Source organism: Mus pahari, chromosome 15 (genome assembly GCF_900095145.1).
Source record: "Mus pahari chromosome 15, PAHARI_EIJ_v1.1, whole genome shotgun sequence".
NCBI classification, from domain to species: domain Eukaryota; kingdom Metazoa; phylum Chordata; class Mammalia; order Rodentia; family Muridae; genus Mus; species Mus pahari.
The window spans coordinates 48,998,483-49,023,656 of NC_034604.1; the positions used below are offsets into that span (position 1 = coordinate 48,998,483).

General features: G+C 43.3%; 1 protein-coding gene across 4 annotated transcripts in view; it reads right to left on the minus strand.

The window, feature by feature from the left end:
- The window catches only part of Znf608 (zinc finger protein 608), a 109,022-nt gene that overhangs the window by 12,375 nt on the left and 71,473 nt on the right, over positions 1–25,174 (minus strand). For all 4 annotated transcript variants that reach the window (XM_029546724.1, XM_029546725.1, XM_021214273.2 and 1 more), the window contains one exon: positions 312–399. In XM_029546724.1, coding sequence (XP_029402584.1) covers positions 312–399 — 88 coding nt within the window. The remainder of the gene's footprint in view (positions 1–311; positions 400–25,174) is intronic.

Here is a 25,174-nt window from a genome sequence, read left to right on the forward strand (position 1 = left end):
GAAGAAGAAGAAGAAGAAGAAGAAGAAGAAGAAGAAGAAGAAGAAGAAGAAGAAGAAGAAGAAGAAGAAGAAGAAGAAGAAGAAGAAGAAGAAGGCGACAAAGGAGAGAGGGAAATGAGAGGAGAAGAGATGTGGTAGAAACGAAAGCTAGCATCCGTATTTTACTGGCTCGGGGCTGAATGGCTCATTTCTCCTTTGCCTGGTTTCAATTACAGGAAGTGTTTTATATATTACTAATTTCTTTCTATCATTTCCATGCAGAAACAGGATGGGAGAAGCAGAGGAAGGAGCAAGAAAGAAAAGGTACCTACCGGGGAGGGGCCCAGTCGTGCTTGGTGCAGTCTAGGAGGGTCCCCACGTAGGTCTTGTTCCTCCACGTGACATTGACCACTAGGACACCTGGAAGGGAGAGTGGGGGATGAATGGGGGCACATTTATCACCTAGTACTTTATTTCCACTTCATTCATTGATATTATTTTTACCAACAAACTTCTATTCTCACTTGGCTTTCAAACCTGTGGTTTGCACCCTTCCTCTTTCTGGTTTCAGTGACCTCAAGTTAAAACCCACAGGAAATATGCCTTTCTTTTTTCTCTCTCCTCTCTCTCTCTCTCTCTCTCTCTCTCTCTCTCTCTCTCTCTCCCAACCCCCTCTCTGTGAGTGCGTGTGTGTGTGTGTGTGTGTGTGTGCGCGCGCGCATGTGTGTTCATGAGTGTGGTGCAAAGGGTGAGAGTGTGTGAGGGTGTGATCAAGATATTGCTGACAGAAGGAAATGGTTTTTGCCATGTCCTGCTGTAAAACAGTAACATTCACCTCTTAATTTTTCTATTATTACACATAATTGCTTTCCTTTGGCAGGCAGCCAACATAAACCAAGCCCGAGTTACCAGTGCTCAAGCCAGAGGATGACTAAAAGGAATCTGGTTTCCAATTCAACAATAGAAAACAATGCTAACTTTTTTTTATTAAGAGGGTGTGGGGGGGACCTTGCAGATATGTAAAAATAGGCACAGAGGAAAAAGTGGGTCCTTGGGGCAGCTGTGATTTCTTCTTGATCCTCCCCACCTTGCCTGTGTGAGACAAAAGTCAACCTCAGAATGGGCTCTGGGTCACTGCTTGGTCTTGTCTCAGAGGCTCTTAAAATAGCTCTCTTAAGGAAATAAGTGTGCACAATGCATCTGCTCTTGGGGTTATCTTCAGTCAACTCGGTTAGCATTTGCTACAGAGGATTAGAAGAGAACTCAAAAAATGAACACACGCTCGTGTTTCCTTCCAGCCATCCTGCTTCTTCCTCTGCTGCTCTGCAGACAGACACTTTAATTGAGCGCTGCATCTGTGAATTACTAAACTTAAGTGTGCTTAGTGTGCCAAATGTCAGTGGGAAACAACATCCAACACGAGGCTTGTTCTCTTGGGGACAAGTGCCATTTAAAACAAAACAAAACAAAACAAAAAATCACATCCTTAAAGCATATTTGTAACGAAGCTATATTCCAAGACATACAGAAGAGAAGGGTAAATAAATGAAACATTTAAAGGAGCCTTTGTTTCTTTTAGTGCCCACACTTCCGCCCTCAGAGACCATTCCTCCAAGTCTTTCCTGGGAGGCTTGGTCTCCTGTACTATCTGCCATTTTGGAAACCACATAAAGCAACAGGACTCTTTTTAAATAGAAGATAAAACATCTGAATGATCAGGCCTCAACTACTGGATCATGGAAATTTTCTCCCCAAAAATCTCAAAAGGAGATTTTAAAATTGTTTTCCATATGGTTGGGGCTGCTATAAGTTATATGACAGCTGAATTTACTCACTGTAAATTCCACCTACTATTGTAGCAATAGTTTAGCTGTGGGGGTGGGGGGGAAAGCTAGGAAGAACCGCCTAAAATCATGCTTGATTCCTTTGTGATTCTCCCATGAGGGGTGGGGGTGGGGTTTAACCACTGAGTATGAAAAAAATCCCATTGCAATGAGAATCGATGGTAATTAGGCATTCGGTCAAAAACTGCACAAGACAGAACAATCGGAAAGGAGTCTTTATGAGCACATCCATCCATTCAGGAAAGAGGGGTGGGGCATGGGGGAGGGGGCAGGCTGGACTGGCTTTCTCATCATCTGCTCTCTGGGGCACTGTGTGTGGTGTCAGAGACCTCTGCAGCTGCTTAAAATTCTTTAGCATGTCAGCTATATTTACAGTGCAGGAATGTATCTGTATTGCCAGAAGGTTACTGCATTTTAGCTTCAGAGGCAATAGGCTGAAATCACTGCGTTCCAGAGTCCCTGATGTAGCACAAATGTATAATTAAAATTGCTTGAAAGGAAACATGAAAGAAACAACAAACCCTCCATTCTTGCAGTAATAAAATTAAAAACAGGAAAAGTCTGCACAGACACTTAACATTTGTCTGCAGTGAAAGGCTTTTGTTACAGCTTTTCCCCTAAGGGTTTCGCGTTTCCAGCAAATGCGGGCGGCCGATTGGCCAGTGCCTGCAGCGAACGCTTGTGTCTGATTGGCTGGCCCGATGCGGCTGGCCTGAAGACTGCAAGACAAGGCAAGGAGAAAGGGCTGGGCAGGAGAAAGCTTCAGCTTTCCCCTCCACCCCCGCGGGGGAAGCTAAAGCATCGCCAGAGCCCCTCACCCAAAAGGCCCTGGAAGCTGAAAGCAGGCTCCATACACCCGCCTCCACAATGGTCCCCACCATACTGCCAACAGGCCATGCACGCGGAGCCTAACTCTGCGGTCTCAAGCCAGGCGAGGGTAACTGGGCCAAAGAAAAGGAAGGGACCCAACAACACAGGCCATCAATCAGTGGTTATCTTGGGCCGCAGGTTGAAACGGTCACAAAGGATGAACTGCAGTTCCAACTTCCTCATGAAAACAGTTCACATCTGCTACTGCCTAGAAGCCACGTGGGCCACGTTGTTGTCTGTACCAGGAGTAGTAAAATACTGTAAAGAAAAGCCTACTTCAACTTCAGGAAGCCTAAATAAAGTCACCCTAGGCTTTTGTTTTTGTTTTTGTTTTTTTACCTAAAAGCAGTCTGGATTTAAAATGCTCAAAACAAATGCTCCCCTCTCAGGGAGAGCCTTCTCAAGCAGTGCTAATTAGATTCATGGGCCTGTGCTGGTGTGTCTTTATGTCTCTTCTCTTCACAGTGCCACACCATAGGGGATTGTGGCTCTAAGTCTGAGGAGAGGTTAAGCAAAGTCCCTCTATGAACTGCAGTGTACTGTTGTTAATGTTTTTTTGTTTTAAGAAACTCCACATTTAGAAAACATGCCATTCTGAGGGTCCAAATAAGAGGTTTAGCTTGGAAATGTGAAAGATGTTGGGGGGTGATGGCACAGACTTTTGTTTCTAGGCAGAAGGAGGTGAATCTCTGACCTGGAAGCCAGCCTGGTCTACATAGCTAGTTCCAAGCCAGCTAGGGGTACATAGTGAGACCCTCTCTCAATCAATAAACCATATTATATTATAATAATATAATTATTATTTTGATGAAATTACAAATTTCAAACATCTTGTAACCCAAGCCCATATAGAACTCATAACGCACTAAAGGTTTACACAGTGAGTGAGAAAGGTTAGCTTACACAGTGAGTGAGAAAGGTTAGCTTACACAGTGAGTGAGAAAGGTTAGATGAGAACTAGTCCTCAGAAAGCACAGGTTTGTATTTTATAGCCCCAGGCTAAAAGTTACATTCCTCTCTAAACAAATTAGACTGGCACATACCTTAGCTCCCCAAAGCTTTGTCTTTCCAAGCACACTTATGCTCCTGAATGCCCTGCCTATGAGGCGGGGTCGGGGCTCTCCCCACAAGCCCTTTTTATGTGTCTAACAGCAAGGATCTCACTGGGTTTATTACCCTTCCCTTCCCACCCAAGAGCTATTTGAAAAATTCCATGAGGTATATTACTGTAGAAAAAACTATATGAGGATGGATCGAGAGGCTAACACATATGATTTTTCTTCTTTGCATTGTTGATATTGGCCCCATATACTAGAATACACACACACACACACACACACACACACACACACACACACACACTGAAGTCACATAAGAATTTATGTTCTATTTCCTATCCAGGCCCATCAAGGTTGGCTGTTGTCTACTGGGTCTTTATTAAGTACCTATTTGGTGCTACTGAATCATATTTTGTTGGAAACCCCGTTCAGCTTCTATACTTAAGAAGTCTACAGTCTTATAGCCAGTATAGACATGCATCATAATCCAGAAGTACTAGCATGGTTTTGCATATCACCTGTGCTTACGGAGTGGGCTCTTGGTTAGACTAGACTAATCTCACACGTTAGATTAGGCTCTAATCACGGGAACCCAGGCGTGATGCCCTTGGTTCATTCCCTGTCCTCACACCTTGCTCAGAAATATGTCTTAGACCAGCAAGCTCTCAAACTAATAACCCTAAACCTGACCTCACATCTCTGGGTCAGTGATAGGTACCAGAAGCAGAGGGAAGCAGACACACATATGACAGGAATCTGGATTAATAACATCTTCATTTATAAATGATGATACATAATAGAGTTGAAAGATCTATGTATTAACTAAGAGGACCAGGATGGGTAAGAACCTGTAATATGTAATAGCTAAGAGATGGGGTGCAGATGCCAATGTTGGCCAAAGATTCTACATGTGCGTGTGTGCCCCCTTTTCCTCCAGTAGAAGACACTATCAGCACTCACTTAAGGTCTACTTAGATACTATCCTACCATCTTGTTTATATTGAAAAAAGAAATATCCTTTGACTTACACCAGCCATCGTCTGTGAGTGCCGTGCTCTGGGCTGAAACCCCAAAGGAGCTCTCCACTCATCCTCTGCCCAATAACTTCTTGTCATTATTTCCCCTCCAGGTCACACCCTCTTTTGTCCCTCCAGCCTGAAACAAGCTTCTTCGGCCATTCTTTATGCCACACTATAAAACGAGCGTTTATTACATTGTGTGTGGGTGTGGTTGTGTCTATGTGTGTCTCTATGTGCTTACACACTGTGGCACACATTAAGAAGCCAGGGCAACACTTGTGAGAGTCGTTTCTCTCCTTCTACCATGTGGGTCTGGGAGACTGAAATCAGGTCATCAGGCTGAACTGCAGGCTCCCTGACCCATTCTGCCATCTTGCTGGCTGGCCCTCACATCGCACTTAACTCCCCTAAAGAAGGCTTGAGTGCCTACATGGAATTCCCCAAGGAGAGCTGAAGTTCCTAATAAATCAGGACAAACTCCGGTGATAGCACCTGTCCATCTGCAGACACATATCATCTTACCCGCTAAAACCATTCTCTCCTGGGTCACTGACTAGACTCCATGTTGTCTCTACCATGATGGATGCTCACTAGCACATCATTCTCCCTTTTCTTGGTTTATATATACATGGATTCTCTCTGCCTGTCTACCTGGAGCTGTGATAACACTCTACTGAAGGAGAACATGAAAGAGCATAGCCCATAACTCAAGTCACAGTCAGCTTTCCACTCACTAGGAATTCCCTATCCTTAGGTGAGAAACTCATACCATGTTTGAACATGGGTGAGGATGTGTGCCATATCCTGAGAGGACTTTTCTTTTACATTTCCCTCCACACATGTGCATGCTGACCTGGTCTCGTCCAGCAATATGGCCCTCCTTTGATATTGGTACCTTGCCTGTCTGCATACACAGCCCTGAGAAGCACTGCACCATAAAGTGGAAACTCACTGAACATACTGGAATTTACAAGACTCTCAACGGAACCCTGACTTTTGAGGTCTCACTGCTACCATACATTTTCAATAAGGGTAGCATCCCACTAGCTTATTGAGGACAGACTTTCTCTGTGAAGAGATTCTACTCCACTGTGGTTAGATATGTGGCTTATGAATTATTATTCCTCATATTTGTGAAGCTGCTTCCTCAAGAACTGGGCAAACGCTGATAGCCCAGTGGCTTTGCATAAATCTGTTTATATTACAGCTAAAAGGCTGAGTTTTAAAGAGTCTCCCTCCTCAGGAGCACGAGCATTGGCAGGCATCACAGATGCCCAATTTGGAATTACAAAGTTTTCCTGAACTCTTCTTCAGACTACCACATCTGGATAGACTTGGCGTGCACTCGGGCAGAAAATGCAAACCTCATTCTTAATAACTCCAAACTGTAACCCGTTTGTGTTCTGAGTCTCCCCCTCTATGGTTATATTTTCTTTCCTTTATTTTTTTTTTTCCAAGAGACACACCAATGATTATAGAAATGCCAGTATTTCAGAGCCTGGGTTACCCGCCATTGTCTACATTGTCCTAGTATGACCACTGTGCAGGGTGGGGCTTATCACATCTCTTTGTGCAGAACTTCTTTCCATGACAGCTCTCTGGCTTTCTGTTGAGTGTTGTCCCGGTGCCTTTTCAGAGTGTGGGAGCTGATACGGTGCCTTTATTCACGGGTCAGGCTTCAGACCGCTTCACCTTCAGCTAGATTCTCTTTCAGAGGACAACGTTTATAGGTTTGTGTGTGTGTGTGTGTGTGTGTGTGTGTGTGTGTGTGAGAAATCTTTAATTTTACAACTAAGTTTGCCCATGAAATACCTGCCAACCAAAGAACAAAAAGATTTTCCTATTATCTACATCAAGGATGTATGTACAGTGTACCAGGGCAAGAAAAGTCATTGTCGTCACATGACCATGAAATAGTGGGGGTTTATTTTGTTGTTGTGATTGCTGTCCCCCCCACTCCCTTTCCTTTTCTTTTTCTTTTTGTTCTTTTTAAATAGAGCCCTACTGCTGGGCTGAATGTTTGAAGAGTTACTTTAACCACATCCTGTAATCAAACCATCTGGAACACAGTTTTGTGATTAGTCACCCTGAACATTGGGCTTTATCTGAGCAAATAATGTATGGCAATGGAGCTTGCGAGATAGGGCAGGGCTGACAAAGGGAAGTATAATGAAATACTTTATGCCCCAGTGTGCCGCCACCCCAGTCGTAAAGCCCACAGACACTCTGTTCTGGCGTTAACTTACTACCTTGTGAAAGCACAGAGGGCTGGCTTAACGATTAAAGGACAGAAGCACTGGAGTTTGCTGGTGAGTCCCTGTTGGCAGCTGGAATGCATTGGAAGCATTCTACCTTTGTTAATTATAACCTCTATACGACAGTCCAGCATTCCGTTTTGCTGATATTCCCAGGGCGTGAGGTGCTGGTTTTATTCATGGTAGACTAGTTTGGGCGGTTTGCCAGGGGCTAACGTTCATATTTGGACGTTTGTTTGAGTTTGTCTAAACACCACCCTAAGAAAGAAGGGAAAAACCCCAACAACAGTGAAAGCAAAGAAGGGGACTTGCTCTAATCTACCTTTTAGAAGACAAAATAGTCTCCATGCTCCTTTTTGTTTCCCTCAAAATACTTGAGCAGCCATATACAATCTAGATAGCTCTTTTTGCTTTAATCTGGAGGGATTTCCTTCCTACGAATGCACTTAGTAAGTCTTTAGGAATGAGCACGCATACACACACATGTACACACACCAACCCACTGCCAGAGAAGCCTTGTTTCCCCCATGGGCCTTATGCTTTAATACACAGAAGAGCACAGAACCACTCCCATCTGTGTCGCTGCCCCTGCAGCCTTTGTTCCAAGGTCTGATGAGCTGTATTGATTTGGGGAAATCATTCAGCTTCTTGGAAAACTAGACTCTCACTTATTCACTGCCATCTATTTCTTTACCATGAAGACAGGTGGTCAATATCCAGCTGACTGGTCAGCTAAAGGAAGTTTTTGCTGGCTTTCTTTTCCTTGCTTCCCCAGTAAAAGTATCTTTTCCCATGTCTACAGATTTCAGCAGCCTGTTAGGAAGTCTACTGGCAAAGAACGGGGAGCAGGAGAGGCTTTTGACAGCCATCATCAGAGACACTAAAAGGCTGTTCTATGCATTTGCTGCCTATGAAGATAGGGACAAAATGTCCTATTGCCGAAAATAACCAATGTAGAAGGATGAATGAATACCACAACAGCCTAAGACACAACTTCTAAGAAATGCTGGGCCTACGGGTGGGCATGGTGGCACACGATTACAATCCTAATATTTAGGAGATAGTAGCAGAAAAAAGAGTTCAAGATTAGCCTACCAAAAAACAAAACAAAACAAAACGAACAAACAAACAAAAAAATGTGTTTGAGGCCAACCTGGACAGGAGATAGTCTGAAAACAAAACCATTTCCTGACAGGTCATTAGAGATAAATTCCTGTTGATTGCAAGAGCCAGGACCTATGTTGTGCAAGTTTCCTGCTTACAAAATATCATAGGTTTTATAATATGCTTCAAATGTAATGAAAAGAATCGTGAAAGAAAATACCACATGGATACCTTTAGAAGTAGTTTTATGAATGATCAGTAACAAAAGCATTTGCCTTTAGGCTAAGCAGATATAGACATCCTAAAGTGGCATTGATGGTTTTAGAATATATTCTCTATACAAACAACATTCGCATTACCACAAGTACCCTTATTGCTGGCAAGTTCCTGTAACAGTTTCTGCTAAAGTGTCTAGAGTCTTCACTTGGGGGCAAGCTGGAAAGCACATCTGAGATGACAGTGCCGGGATGGGGAAGAGGACATCTCTCAAGGGAGCTTCTACAACAAGGCAACAAGCCAGAGAGGCACTTCACTGGGCACGGTGCCAATCCCTTCAGGTCACGGCCCACCAAGGCTCAGTCCAACACACAGTGGGAAGGAAAGGACAAGGAGGCACGGGGGATCTGGGGGACCTTGAGGGAACCTTCGGAGGCAAACATTTGAAGTAATCTAAATGCATGTCCAGAACAAGCAGATGCCATGGCACGAGTACAATGTGTCTGTATATATTTGGACAAAGAGGCTGCATTTATGATTTTTGACTAAGCTTTCCTGTAAATAATGGCTTCCCTCTAGGCTTGACATCAGGAAGCCCAAAGCCACGCTTACTTCCAATAACCAATTTTGGACTTGAACTTTCCATCCACTCTTTGGTTTATATGAAATCTGAATTGCCATGATGGATTTTCAACGCAAATTTCTTACACACTTTGAAGCACTTCCTTCATATCTCCCACCTGGGAAGGCATGAATCCACTCCCCCGACACACACACACACACACACACACACACACACACACACACACACACAGAGGCTTTTATTAGTTCATCAGGAGATATTTTTCTTCCTTTGAATAAAGCCATTCAAGAGTGTGGGAAAGGCAATTAATAAATGTTTGTTGAATCAGGCTTACTAAGAACTCTAGCAATATCATCTCCTAAGAGTTAGTTACCCCTTTCTTAAGAGTGCTAGTTCACGACACAGCTATGTACAAGTGGCCCTGGGCACACAGGCACCTGGCCAAGGTCTCCCAGAGTGAGATGGACAGAGGTTCCCTTCTCTCACTGTCAGAGCCACTGAGAACAGATAATCGAAAGGGTAGCCTATCAAATCACTACTCCCATAGTTCCCTGCACTTCTTGTGCCTCTTTTGCATCAACAACTCCTTCTTATCCAAGCTCTTCCTGTTGTCATGGCTTCAGCTGGGAAATAGGCGAAGTGAGCAGCCAGTGAAGATGGCAACAGTTACCCAAGGCAAAAAGGGCCCCTCCAGATCGGTCCCCATCAACAGAGCATATTTAACACCCAGAGTAGAGGCGTCCACAGGCTGTAACAGCCGGGGTTTCCCATTGTTATCTGGACCAGGCATTGGGGAGGGGGAAGCCGGGAAGAAAGACAAAGTAATTCTGTAGATGAGTGAATCGGATGGATAGAAAGGAAGTTGAGAATGGAAAACCTCACGGCCTTAGGGGAAGAGGAGGAGGAGGTGGTCCTCTAGTCACCCTGTCTCTCTCCCAAATCAGCACCAGGTTATACAGGTCCTGGTCGTTTGCAGCGTTTCAGGTTTAAACGTTATTGAATTTGCTTGTCAGAATATGTGTTCCACAATTCTAGATTACGAGACTGTGCTTAAAAAAAAAAAAAAAAAATTTTTTTTTAAACCAGGCCTGGTCCTGAATTATAAGGAAACAGTGGGAACCAATTGACAATTATGCTCCACATCAAAAGGCTGCTACTGATCCATAGATCTCGCTGGGACTGAAGAGCTAGGCTTCCTATAAATTAGGATGCTTTATTTAAAGTCAGAGCGCTTATTTGCTTTTGTGCCAGCTCTGGGCCCTTTTCATCTGTAGCTTGCTAGGCCCAGGAGAGCACAGATTCCTACAGCTCTGTTGCCCACCAGCTGTGTCCTCTGTAAATCAGAGAGCCTCTGAAGGAGCCATTCTTTACAAAGGCCAACAACATTTGCTGGAGATGATCACTCGGCTATTATTGCACTCGCTGAAATTTAAAATAGCAATTTACAACAGCAGCTCAAACTGGGAACTGACTCTCTGAACTGCAGGGTGTGTGTGTGTGTGTGTGTGTGTGTGTGTGTGTGTGTGTGTGGAGTGGGGGAGAGAAGAGATTTTGCAGGCCTAAGGCATACAAAGAGGTGACTATTACACAAAAGATAAAGCCACCACCATCTTGGGCAATCTAGCAAAGATGCAAAGGACAGGCTATCTGAGAAACTGGCTCAGCCCCCTCTTGATTCCGGAATTCAGCTTGACGGAAAAGCTTTTGCCCATCCCTGTTCCCTCCTACAGTGACCATATCACAACATGTAGCACGAAAGTTGATGATTCTGGTGATGGAGTCACATAAAATATAGCTCAGATTCAGAAAGTAGCAGGGGAAGATGAACAATGTGTATTCCAAGCTAGAGGGATCTGCAGTGAATTCCGAAGACTAGGCAGGAAGGACGCTAACCAGAGGGAGCACCATGCCCCATCCCCAACAAATGCAGCAACTGAGATAGCTCAGTCCTCTCTAGAGCTAACCTATACTTTCCTGAGCTCCAGAGTCACCCTCTACTAGTCAGAGTCACATGACCACATCCTTTAACCTCTCTTGTAACTCAGGCCTCCGCTGAAGAAAAGTGCCACACTAAGAAGACAGTCTTCCTGCATTCCTTCCAGGCGAAGCAACTTCTGAGCCAGGCTTCTGAACCCGTTAGCCTATATATTCCTAGTGAGGAGCCAGCCACAAGATGTGGCTTATTTTGTTTTAGAATCTTATGGGTTGCAAATTCCAATTTATTGCTTCTATATACACACCACTAATCTCAACCATTAGGAACTTATCTCTCCTAACAAGCAATCATTGTTGAAAGCAAACGTTTCCTCCTCTGACTCTTGACTACAACTTAAAATCTTAGAAGCTGCTCCTCTGAATTGCTTTTAAGGTAAAGAAGACTCATTTCAAGTTCTCAAGAGCACCTCACTTTTTCTAGGTTACAAAAAGGCCAATGGTCTGGTTCTGATGGTACTGGTTTTGGTTCCCCGAAAGGCAGAAACGCCTTAACCGCCAACTCATCTTTTTTATTCCCATCTGAACAAACCAGTTTTCCTGATGTCTGAGCTCCCTTTGCACCCTCCCCCACCCACATTCCAAAGTTCTTATCTTTCAGGGAGGGAAGGTTTTTTTTTTTTTTTTTTTTTTTTTAAGGCCCTATAGAGTTACAAGGATTTCAATACCCTGCTTAGAGACCAGCTCTTTTCTGTAAACAAACCTAATGAAGTGTGACTAACAGTGCTCTCCTACTGCAGGGCGAAGGTAAAGGGGCCTTTGTTAGCACTTACTGGAGCAAACTGTCATTTTGCAGGAGAACAGAACTTAGCTGGGTATTGATTGACCAGCCCTGCTCCATGTCATTGCCTCACTCTCAATTCCTCAGAGCTGTATGAATATGCGTTTATATGGGCGCTGTGGTGCACTGTACGCATGCGTGGTCATGCACAGCCATCAAGGCCAACTCTACCTTCTGTTTCTCTGCATACTGGACAGAATATTTTGGGCATCTAGCCAAAATCTAGTTCTCCTTGGCTGTCTCCATTCTTGGTTTAGCCAGCTATTTTCTTCTGCCGGCCCTACCCTGAGACCTCTACTACGGGGACTTTGCCCATGGTCACTCAGACCTGCTTCAAAGACACTCTAGGTCTAACAGACATAGTTGTCACATTCTAGAGGCGAATCTCGTTTATAATATCTTTAAACTGCTGATGCTCGCTTCCCTCTACCCATTTCACTGATGGATTCTGAAACTTCCAAAGTCGGCCTCATTGCTAACTGAACATTCCAAAATGATTTTTAAAAGTCTCTTTTTGAGTTCACAATTGTCTTAACGATGCTGTTGGCAGGACAACGTGAAGTTCTTTCACACTTCTTCAGATGGAGGAAGGGATGCAAGTCAAAATCCTCTCCCCTTGTGAACCTAAGCACAAATTTCTGTATAAATTATTGACTGCACTTTGGCCTCATCAGAAACATTAGCCCCACAGGCTGATACGTTCTGACCCCAGGTGGCACATCAAACTCTCTCAGAAGAGGCAGAAACATTAGTCCTCTGCATGGAGGAGTGGAGCATATGAGCCAATCAATCAAGCTCTCTGGCAGTTTTTACAGCCTCTGAGCATTAGGCTCAAGTCAACCCCCAAGACTCCTATTGTTCACATTATTCTCCTTTTCTCTGGTCTGATGAAGTTAGGGTTATGTCCAAGGCTTCAGCAAGAGAGAAAGGCTATTGTTAGTAACTCAGACTTTATTGACTCTGACCTGCAGGGCAGCTAACTTGAAGTCTTTTCCAGAAAGCAATGCACTGTTAATTGGTACTCATCACTGGGATGTGTTTTATACACCTCTTCACACTGAAAGACCTGGCTGAACATTTCAAATGCCTTCCCAGGTTGTCTTGTACTTCTGTTAAGACTGAACATACACAGACAGACACACAGAGAGAGGGGGCATATATAGACACACACACACACACACACACACACACACACACACACAGAGAGAGACAGAGACAGAGAGACAGAGAGAGACAGAGACACAGAGACACAGACAGAGAGAGACAGAGAGAGAGAGACAGAGAGACAGAAGGGGGAGAAGAAGGAGGGAGGAGGGAGGAGGGAGGAGGGTTGAAGACAAGAATCTGATTCCCATCCCTGGATTGCGAAACTGAGCATCACTGCAAACAGGCTGTCTGGTTAGGCAGAGCTAATAATACTGGAAGCGGGCACGGGAAGCAATAGATAGGTTTTTTGTTTTGTTTTGCTTTGTTTTCATAACAAAAAGCTGTGGGGTTGGTACCTAGGACAGGAAAATGCCTGGTGGAAGAATGAGGTGCAGACCTATTATTTCCTTCTGATGTCCCTTGCTTACAATAACTAAAGATGTTTTCAGTAGAAACTGGGAGCTGTATTTATGAGCAGCTAGCAGCAGCGAGATGGCCTTGGGGTGATGAGAACAAGAGGCTTTGTTTGAAGAACCCAGCACTCTAAAGCTGTATTGGTCCAAAGGCTTCCTGGCTTCTTTGAAAGGAAAACCTAGCAAGCTGTTATCTCTTCTTACCCAAGCAGACTGCTCTGGGAGAGGGTGGGAAAGCCAGTGGCCAATGGAAGGTAATCACCAGAGGACCCTGGCCCAACCAGGCCTGTTAACCACTACACTCAGACCATCCCAGGCCTGTTACAGCACCAAATGCCTTTTGTTGTTCAAAGTGGTAAACAACAGGGCAGAATTTGAGCGAAGAAATCATACTTTGACATTTTAGATATCAATATTTTTGAATAGGGGTGCGGCAGAAGCACTAACACTAAATGGCTAAATTAAGCTTTTAACTGAGATTTTTTTTTTTAAACTACAAAACTGTTGATATTTAACCAAAGGATTATACTGTTTCAGATAGTGTATTCCAGGGTATGGGTCAGTATGCATGAATTCATATACACTTCTTAAAGCAAGGAACAATTTTCCCAGAAAGTCACGGGGCCACTGCCATGATAAAGTCTGGTGTGTGTGTGTGCGCGTGTATGTGTGTGTGCATGTTGCTAACTTATGGAGACATATAACGGGCTTTCTGGAAAGGGTAACGTCTCAGAGAACAGTGGGTGCTGCTTTCTGTCTGGGAGAGCCTCTGGGCTTGACTGATTACATTCTGTGGGGCAACTGAGGGCCACTCAGCTTGAACACTAGGGAAAATTTCATTAGCAGAAACTCAAATTTGCAACAAATCCTTTTTCCCTGTGTTTTATAAATCCTTATATATGTTTATGATTGTCATAGCTGATTAAATTTACAAACACGATGGACTCCAAAGACCAAAATAAATGCTTCCAGGTGTTCAGATTGAGAATGACTATGTAGCCTGTTTTCACATAGAAAGCTCTCCTAGACTTTTTTGTTTTTAGTTTTGTTTGCTGTTATTGTTGCTGTTTGTTGTTGTTGTTGTTTTGTAGACAAGTAAATTAGGAAAGGAACCAGAGAAAAACCAAATAATTGTCAGGATACAGTCTGAGCAGACAAGTCATCCTTATGCCTCTGGGGGATTGCTTATAAAACACAGCCCTCTTCTACCCCAGACACCAAGGGCTTTACATACAGGACACAGTTCTTGCATAAATCCATTGCAGAGCCTCTTATATTCTTATAATGCCTTAACAGCACTACGGTTGCAAATAGCTCTTCTACTGTTTAGGTGAGGCAATAGCCAGTCTTGCTTGTCAACTTGACACACCTAGGAAGAGGAAACCTCACTTGAATTGCTTTTGTCAGATTAGCTGGTGAATTGGGTGCTACTTCACACAGTAGGGACAAACCCACTGTGGCTGATGCCACCCCTTGGAAAGTGGGCCTAGGATGTATAAGAACTATAGCTGAACATAGGCCTGGAAACAAAGCCAGTAAGCAGTGTCCCTTCGTAGTCTCTACGTCAGCTGCTTCCTCCAGCTTCTCTCTTTCATCCACCCCCATCCGGACTTTCCTTGACGATGGACTGTGATCTAGAAGCACAAGCTGAAGAAATGTTCTGTCCTCTCATGCTGCTTTGGGACCTGGTGTTTTTCACAATGATGAATGTGTAGTTGTTGTAGCTAAGGATCTGGAGCCTCATGCTGTGTGGCAAGCAGTTTACCAATGGAGCCAACTTCCTAGCCCCAAAGCCAGAGTCTTGACTTTAGACTTCCTCAGACCCACAATTGTGAGAAAATAAATATCTGTCCATTATAAATTGCCCAATCCCGTGTGGTCTGTTGAAGCAACACGAAGCATCCCAAGACAGACATAAACTTATCACTAAAAAGTAGAAACCCACAGACAAACTGAACTGGAGATTTTCCCGCTGAATCTTGATAGAATGGAGCCTTGGGTGGAGGTAGCCACTGAAGCATCAAAAAGGCAATTTAAAATTTATCTTATCTATCAGGTGGCTAATATTTGTGTTACAGTTGCTAGGAGGAAAAGATGGAAAAGAAACACAAGGAGCATTGACTGGGAACTTACCATGCACAAGTCACAAGTCACAAGCATCAGTGTTCTTACCCAGATCAACTCATTTGTTTTCCCAGAGCTTGCGTGTCAGGCTCCTTAATTATTATCTTACTAATGAGCGAATTAACTCTAAGGATGCTTAACTGATGTCCCCTGGTTAGAAAGTCAGAGATTTGAATACGATCCGACTCCTGTTGTCCTGTTCCCGCGTGTATTCTGTATGGTTATGGAACATGGTTTTATGAATGGCACACTTTCCATACAGGAGCACGGATGGAGCATCCCGGACAGGGATGCTCTATGATGGCCAGAGGTGTGCTAACGGCTCGTGCTGGAGGGGTGAGGATCTCATCTCAACCCCAGGTTCGGTGACATTACCCTAGAAGCTTGAAACTGACCATGGTGGTAGCACGCACACAGCCTTGAAAGCAGCAAGTGCTACAGAGCAGGGCAACAGAGCAGCAAATGCACCAAATCCAACTATACCCCACACGCCAAGGCCATGGAGTTGATGCCTGCTGTGGCACCTTTCATTTCTTGCCCCATAAGGCACTTTGTCGTGGAAAATGTTGTCTGGAAGAAGCATAGAATCTCAAACCCATCCTAAATCTGTGTTTAACTACGCAGGAGGTAATTAAGACGGGGGGGGGGGATATGATTCCAGAACTCTCTGTGAAATAGAGTACTAACATCTTAGGACGTGGGTTCACTTTCAAAGGAATCAAAAATCACAGTCCAGACATCCATTTCCGCAGAAGCACTTACATCTCTCTGGGTATCAGGGTGTGTCTGTCTTGACCTCTTCATGACTCCTAATGTCACATCTTCCCCATTACCCACATCGTGGACAATCTCAGGCTTGGATTTGGTTTCTATGAGTACCTTCTCCTGTCTCACACTTCACAGTGCCTTTAATCTTTTCTGGGACCCAGGACTTTCAAAATAACTTCTTGTTCCCATCTTGGGCCTGGGGAACCATGGGCCACTTTTTCTGGGCCTGGTTTTCTTTAACTTCGGGAGTACTACCTTCAGAAAGCCTTTTTTCAAATCCTTTCTATTTCCTGACCATTCCCATTGTATTCCTACCAAAACAGTTGCCCATGAGGCCCAGGGTCCGGATGCTCACCACCCAGCTTCTTCTCCTGGTTAAGTAACATTTTGGCCAAGAGTGAGCACTTACCAAACAGGTGAAAGGGTAGACTAGCTCTTAAAATGCATGAAAGTCTAGCAAGCTACAAAAGCTCCACACTCATGAACTCCCCACATGCTGAGGCCTGGCTCCCCACTTTTGATCTTTGATAGTAAACTCCTGTGGAATCTTGCAAGATAAACAGGCCAGGGAACCTTTCCTCTGGGAATTCAAAAACATTCACTTTCTTTTCTTTTCTCTCCCCCGTCTTCTATTTTCTTTTTAAATATTCCAAAAATAATTAATGAGATACATTTGTCGCTCACCTGACACAGAGGCTCTAAACATAGACCATAACCTGCCCAGCATAGCAGATCCGCACTGTTAGCCTTCCCGACTATTTGCAATTTAATGAACAGTCATATTCAACAAATCTCATCCCAGTGGCTATTCTCCCAGACTCGGAGCCTCAAAGAGAGATATCTGTCATTGCTTAAATAAATTTTACAGATGTAATAGATAAAGGCAATAAAGAAACCAGAGCTTTTTCTAAACCAAAGTTGACAAAGCAGAAAGCTCCCCCTCCGTAATGGCCATGAACATTTGTGCCTACTGGGTTGCTGTGTGTAGCAACGAGAAAGACACAGTGAAGGTTAGCAAGCATGAAATGGCAGCCTTCTTTGCCTTTCAGGGAACGTAAATTTTATTTGCTCGATGTAAATATTCAAAAGCTGTGGTTCCCACCTCCGTGTGTGATCAGCAGAAATTGATTTCAAGGAGACACAAAATTATTCAGCTTGTTGCTTGGCGATGTGAAGCAGGGAGATCAAGGGTTCCTAAGTATCCACATTGGACAACTCGGTGGATGCTTTCCTGTTGTGCCCTGTGTTGACACAGATGGCTTCATGTGCCCTGGGTGAGAGTGTTCCTGCCAGGCAGAAGCGGGCAGAGCCATCGCTTTTCTTTGACAAGTGCCTGTGACCTCTAGATGTTCCCTTCACCCTGTGCTTCTGAGGGGAGCCTTAAGCCTTATGCTCCAAACAAAAAAGAAGTTTCTTTATACATGTCAGGTGGTCAGCCTGTTAGGAATCATCTACCTGGCCTCCAGTATAGGAGACAGATGTGGGTAAGAATTAACATTAAATTCTTGCCTGTATGACATATTAGGTTGGGTTTGCTCTATGTGTGTGTGTGAGAGACTGTAGTATGTATGTATGAGTTAGCCATATTAAGTTAGGTTTGTTCTCTCCTCTCTCTCTCTCTCTCTCTCTCTCTCTCTCTCTCTCTCTCTCTCTCTCTCTNTGTGTGTGTGTGAGAGAGAGAGAGAGAGAGAGAGAGAGAGAGAGAGAGAGAGAGAATACTTGTTAGTGTGAGTGTGTTTAACTTGTTTAACAAATGGTGGCCTCTAATACCTAATCAGCTAATTAGTTAATCTAATTTTATGTGGATGCATATTTAAAAATAGAAACAGTAAATAGACAGAAACTCTGCTATCTAGGCCTGTGCTACACAGAAGACAAGAAAACATTAAAAGCAAGCATTTAAAAAAAAAAAAATGTAATCTGTCATTCTAAAAAACCAAAAGACCATGGTCACAGTCACAGCCCAGTGCAGATGCTGATGGAAGTCTGGTCAAAGCTGCCTTGTCTTCTTACTGCCTGGAGAGATTTGGGGTCAACTTTATAAAATCACTTCTTGAACTGTGTTCAAAACTCCAGTCCTTGCAGCGCAGTAGTGGCGCAAGCCTTTAGTCCCAGCACTTGGGAGGCAGAGGGAGGCGGATTTCTGAGTTCAAGGCTAGCCTGGTCTACAAAGTGAGTTTCAGGACTACCAGAGCTCTACAGAGAAACCCTGTCTTGAAAAACCATAAAACAAACAAACAAACCAAAAAACAAACAAACAAAAAAAACCAACTCCAATCCTCACATGGTCATGTGGAAGTTTGATTAGCAGAAGTGAGGGTGTGGGTGGGGGCTTAAATAATTTTTACAAAGCAATTAGCTGCCAGATGTGTCCCCACTCATGGTTTCTTAGAATTTACATTTCACCTCAATCCAGAGAATACCTCTATAGGATTCTCTGAGAATCAGAGAAACTGGGCCCCTGGCACAGGCACCGTTCCCTGTATATCTGTGCCATCATGAGCTCAGCTTCTCCCTCACACCACCTCTGTTTGATATGTAGGCAACACTACCGTCCTTGTTAGTCACTGTAGCAAGAGCTGCAAATTCAAGGAAATCTGCACCCAGGGAGCATGATGGCTGGCCAGTGAAAAGCTCCCTTGACTGTTACCAGCATAAACATGACTATGTACAATGCTGCTGTGGACTTTTGTTTAATTTAACAGAGGGCATAAAGTGCTGACTGTGTGTTAAGCCTCTTTCAACGAAACTCATAAATATTAATTTACTCAACCCTACTAACAATCTAAAAGTGAGAATCTTCCCCAAATAATGTAACAAACAAATAAAGACCCAACTAATTTTTAAGCACAAAAGCATCTTGGGGAATCTTTATTGAGAAAGACACACCTTAAAGGCCCAGCAAGAGAAAAGGGTTTACCTGGGATCCCCAGACTAAGAAGAACAGAGCTAAACCCAGGACAGAGACCAAAGGGTGCATCTCACCGTCTTCCCTTCCAGTGGTCCTTTGTCTTAACATAGCTCCATGGCTAAAGACACACATCTAGATCCCTTAGTGTTTCTTCTGAGTATTGGGGGAGGCTTGGCCCACAGCCTGAAACAACTGCTTTGGAGAACAGGAGAATAAAGAATAAGTTTCTCGGACCAGGGATCTAGCTTACTTGACAGAATGCTTGTCTAGCACACACGAGGCCCTAGATCCCATCTCCAGTTCCACATGAGCCAGGCAGAGTGGTGCACACCTATAGTCTCACCACTTGGATGGTGGAGGCACCAAGATCAGGAGTTCAAAGTCCTCCTCAGTCATATATAAGTTCAGGGTCAGCCCAACTTCATGAGAAACTCTGTCTTGAAAAAAAAGTTGCTTTTTGTTTGTTTGTTTGTTTTGGGTTTTTTTGTTTTTTGTTTTCAGAAAGAAGGAAGAAAAAGAATGAACAAAGAAATGCACTGGGTAATACTGAAGTCCTGTGGCAGGTGAGTCTTCACTTAGTAAATCCTAAATGTCTTGACCCAATTAGCAAGGAAACTAAAACTAAAGAGGGTAGCATCAAATTTATGACATAAAACATTTAAAAAGATGAGCATGAGTAGTATTCATTACAATAAACATGCTACAAAATTCAATTTGTTTAAAGTCAAGAAACAAAAACAGAGAAAGCAACTCTGAGAGCCAAGACTTGGTGAATTACCATGACTGCAGACACCTCATACAGAACTGGGTGAAGAAGACAACATCACAGTAGGAGGCAGGGCTCGCTCACCTGACTCAGCCAGGAGACTCTTGCCTACTTTTTGCTTTCTTTTATCACATCAGCCAGAAAGTAGTTACTGATGGCTGAACAGCTGGAGCTGCATCCTCACGGATGCACTTGGCTTGAGTTCCAAAAATTGAAGCAGAGGTGTTCTCTGAATGGTGATGAGCCAGTATGTCAGCCTGCAACTACTTGAAAGCCCCGGCAGGACATTTTGAAGCTCACAATGGCCAAGCCAAATGGGACTGTCAATGCATGTGGACACTTAGCTTTCAAGGTCCTAGCTTTCTCTACACGGTGAGAATCAAAGTTCTATCTGGAAAGGACCACATGGAATGTGAATCCCTTTTCCTTTTGGATGATGTATTTGTTTCTTAGCTCTAGGCACACTGAATGTTTCCTCAAACTCTTCAGATGCTAAAGAATCTCATTGGATGTTTATTGAAGATACTAATTGCTAGCTCTACCTACAGGATGTAAGGTGATTTTTAGATTCATCAGGATAGTATAAAAGAAAAATGTATTCCATATAAAATAAGATGTACATATCAGAGTTGAACATTTCCAGAAAAGAAATGGGAGCCTCACTCTCAGGGTGAGGGTGGGATGCATTTTGCTATTCCCTTTGGGGAAATTTGCTAAGGCACTTTAACAGAGGCTAAGGACTTTTAACTGCCGGGGCCCTTTGACAGGAGTATTAGCATAGCAGCTTCACTTGATTTAAGGAGGGAATTATTCCACCATCCACACTAATCTTTTCTGGCAAGAGGCAGAATACCAGCAATGGCTTCTCACAGAAGATGACAGGGCCTCAGACATCGTTTCCTTCCTGGACGGGAACTTGCAACTCTTCAAATGTTAATATAACCTCACTTAATGATAACAAAGTCACAGAAAAATCTTACATCACAGAAGCTATCTGTTCTCCTCTCACACAATTTTAATGGTCTTCAGACTCTCCCTACACACACATAAACACACATTCACGTGTGGGGGTGGGTGTAGGCACACCAGTACACACAGGCCATGGGAGGATGTCGGGTGTCACGTTTCATCTCTCCAGCTTATTCCCACAAGACAGGGTCTCTCACTGAGTATAAGCCCCAGAGGCTCTTCTGTTTCTGCCCCACACAGGGCTGGGGTTTCAGGTGAGCATGCACATATTTAATTTTTTTTTTAACTTATTGATTGATTGGCTGATTGTATGTTTCCATGTGCCCCAGCACACATGTGAAGTTCAGAGGATGACTTGTGGGAGGAAGGTCTCTTCTCCAATGTTGGTTCTGAGGATGGAACTCAGTCAGGTTCAATGCGAAAGGTCTTTACCTACATGAGTGGTCTCGCTGGCCCCATATCCAACTTTCTTATGAAGAAGCTAAGGATGTGATCTCAGATCTCTATTTTCGAAGTACACATGGTACATGCAGTACACTAACCCCGAGACAAAAAATGCTTTCCACAATTGCACTGGGCCTGGCGCCTCTGCAAATGCCTGTGTGGAAAGGTAAGTGTGCCCCACAGGTACACCAAGTACACCTACTCAATGCCCCAGGGATTTGCAAGCCAGAACCCTTCCCACTACATTTTTAAAGACCTTTCCCTTTAAAGGACAGAAGAGAACCGAACAAATTTGCCTTTTATACATGGTTCTACCACAGAAACCACTGTAGGAGTGTTTCAGAACTAACAGCTCAGCAAAGATGTGTGTCAATGGAGCAGCCACTGAGTCGGGCCCCTTCAGAAAGCTGCTTTCATTTCAGGGAACGTGCACCCCAATGCTTCTGTGGTCGCTCTTAGAAAACTTTCTGCCCCTCCCCTGCGCCACTGGGAATTTGGTAACCATAGATTCTGTATCCTGCTGAGGCTTGATATGTAGAGCTGTATTCTACCTGCTATTAAGCTGCTGATAGCAGTGTTTCTGTTGCAATTTATGAGCAATGTCAGCTGAAGGCAGAGAGTATTGTACACACTGTATTTTCCCAGCTGGAGGTCTCCGTGAATGGAAAGCAAAAACATGAATACACATGGGCTGAGGGCTTGAGGGAATAAAAAGACAGGGGGAAAAGTCTGTAGGCTAAAATCAGGTGGGTGGTCTTGATTACAAACCAAGTAGATAATAAAATATTCAAAGGAAGTGCCAGCTAAATGGTCAGGAAATAGATCCATAATATGAGGAAAGGTCCAGAAATCGCCTTTCTCTATTTCACCCTGCCAACCTAATTCCCAGATGTGCCAAGACTCTCCTTCCTACTTGGGGTTTTAAATAGCTTGCCATAGCCAAAGGTCACTGGAAACCACAAAAACAAAACCCACTGTTTCCCAGAGTTACCTAAGCAGGCAGCCAGGGTGGCAGAGCCAATCCCAGCACCTCCGCCTACACTCTTCCTCAAAAGGCAAATTGTTCTTAGCTAGAACTATTTTACATGGAGAGAGAAAATGGAGTTGTTTTTGTGGTTAGGAAATGGATGCTTCGTATTGTCCAACTGTCAATGGGCCTTTTAAAAAGAAATGAAATACATAGAGAAACCACCAGTTCTCAGAAACCCAATTCTACAGAGAAAGCTTCAAATTATGAGTCAAGAAACAGACAGGCAAAAATCACTAGAAAACCATTCTTTCCCCTAAAAACTCTACCGAGAAACACAACAGACAACATTCCCAGGGTTCTAGTTAAAGAACTTTTATTTAAGTCATTTAACTTTTAGCTGAACGAAGTGCAGAGCTGCCTTGTCTGGGTAGTTGATTTCCAATTCGGCTGTGTATTATGCTTACAGGAATTTCTATTTCTAACCATCAAGCTAGACTGGTCCCTAAATAGTGCTGGTCAGTTGATCTGAGTTCCATGCCAGCTTTTAAAAGGCCATTTGTGGCCATAATGTATGGGCAGGGCTGAAATCCCCTTGCCTCAGTTCTTCCCTTAGAAACCATGGCTCTCTAAAGAACTAACTGTTCAAGTGACTAACTATGTCCTCTATTACTGCAGTAGGCGGTACTGACTGTTAAAACTGTGTTCCAAACACTTAAATTAAAAAACTCACACAAAATAAATAATTAAAACCCCAAAGGATTATTCACGTTTTCCCCCTGGAGCATAAGCATTTTAACACCTAACACTGAAGCAGAGCTTCAATCTAAGCGCTCATCTGTCTTTTTAACCTGAGCTTAGGTGGTTTTGATTCAGAAAAAAATTCATCTCATGGTACCAACAAAATAAAATAAAAATAACTGAACCTATGAAATTTATCAAGCTTAGAGCTAAGCCAGGGGGAACGTAATTACCATTTAAGTATAGCAACATGAAATTCTTTGAAGGTATATCCCTTTTGATGTTAGGTCTCAAATGCCAAGAGACAAAAATCTCAGATCCTAACATTGTTCAGAGGAAGTCTAGGAAAAACAAGTGCATCTCCTCAAACCTCTCTCTCCAAAAAAGTGTGAACCCACTTGTAGTCAGCGCCGGTCTTATCAGCACGATTTTACCGGATAATTGCCAACTCTTGAGAAATACCAGGGAGAAGAAAGGCCAACACGAAGGACAGATGACTCTCAACTTGGAAGAAATACACAGTCTGAGAGACTGAGCACGTGCGATTATGTTGCTGGAGAATGTCTACTATGGAGACCTTACTGTAATAGCGTGACTCCCAGCATCCCTTGACATCAGAAGGTTGTTCATCCTTTCAGCACAGCATAAAGCAAGAAATGCTTGCTGGTAAACTTAGTTTATTAACATACACCAACGGGAACTTCTTGGAGGGCTCTTATAAGTAACCAGAAATGCTGGACAGTCCCATACTTGTAGATGGAGATTAGATAGATTTCTCACTTTTTTACAATAACATAACAAGTGAGTGGATTAAAAAAAAATCAAATTTTACATTGTACAGGCATGTTTATTGTTAGCCTTCAACCATAAAACATTGCCATACTTTTAATTCCTAGTTGCTTACACAATGTTATGTAAATAAAATAATTCAATAAATTCTATTGAATACTTTGTATGTCTCACTTTCTTTCTCTGTGTATGTGCATACATGTTTACATGCATGCAGGTGCGTGCACGAGCATCGTATATGATCATGGAGGCTCAATGTTAACATCTAGTGTCTTTCTCAATCTCCCCTGTCCCCATTATGTATTTATTGTGGCAGGGTTTTATTGAAATTAAATCTCACCAATTCTGAATAGCTACCCATCCCTGCCAGAGATGTGAACTGCCGCCCTCACACTTTCCTGGCAAGTGTGCCAAGTGCTCTATCCACTGATGCATCTCACAGGAGCATGTGTGTGCTTGTACACACACACACACACACACACACACACACACACACACACTGTGTATCTCTCAGTATCTCTACAAAACAAAAGTCATGAAATTGAAATACAGCAAAACACAAAACAGATAACCTCTAATTAAAAAAAGACAACAGGAAGAGGGAGGAGGGAGAACCCTCAAAAGTTCTGAGTCTTTTCATCAGTTCTGGCTTTAATTACCTATGATCACTGTACTCTTTAGAATACAGCTAACAATCTGCCATAGTCTTATGATCAAAAATTTATCTCCAAATAGGAGATGTTTATTTCTTGGATTTACACAGCATATAGTTTATGAGCATTTAACAACAGAAAGAAAGCAATAATTGTTCCTTGAATTGGCATAATTGACACCTTTTGCAGTTTTTCTACATTTTCTCTAAATATCAAAGTCTTTAATCTTAATTATTCAAAAGGTAGCGTGTGTCTGTAAAGTAGGAAAATTATGCAACAGTTTGCTCATAACCACAATAGAGTAAGAAGGATCTTCAGATTTGCATTACAAAGCAGAGAGAGAGAGAGAGAGAGAGAGAGAGAGAGAGTCGCAGAAGAAAGAGCATGCCTGGAATTGCTAGCATTTCTCTGTGGATAAAAAGCTGTGTCTAGGAATATGCATAGCTGGAGCATTACAAATAAACTATACTGACAGGTGATGTCAGGGAAGGAGAAACTATATCTGGCACTGAAACCTGTGTCTGAGTGTTAGTGACTCAGAAACTGCTGTATGTTAGGGTTGTCTTGGGTGCTTTTAGCCAGTGACTAGAGAAGGACCATAAGCAGAAGTATGTTTTAATCTCTCGGTGATTCGACAGAAAAAACATACATTTATCAACTGGTGTCCTAGTCTAGATGAGTAGGTGCCAACTCTGTTCATCTGACCAACATGTTGAAAGTTACAGGCTAACAGCAGTAAGAAAGAAAGGAAGGAAGGAAGGGAGGGAGGGAGGGAGGGAGGG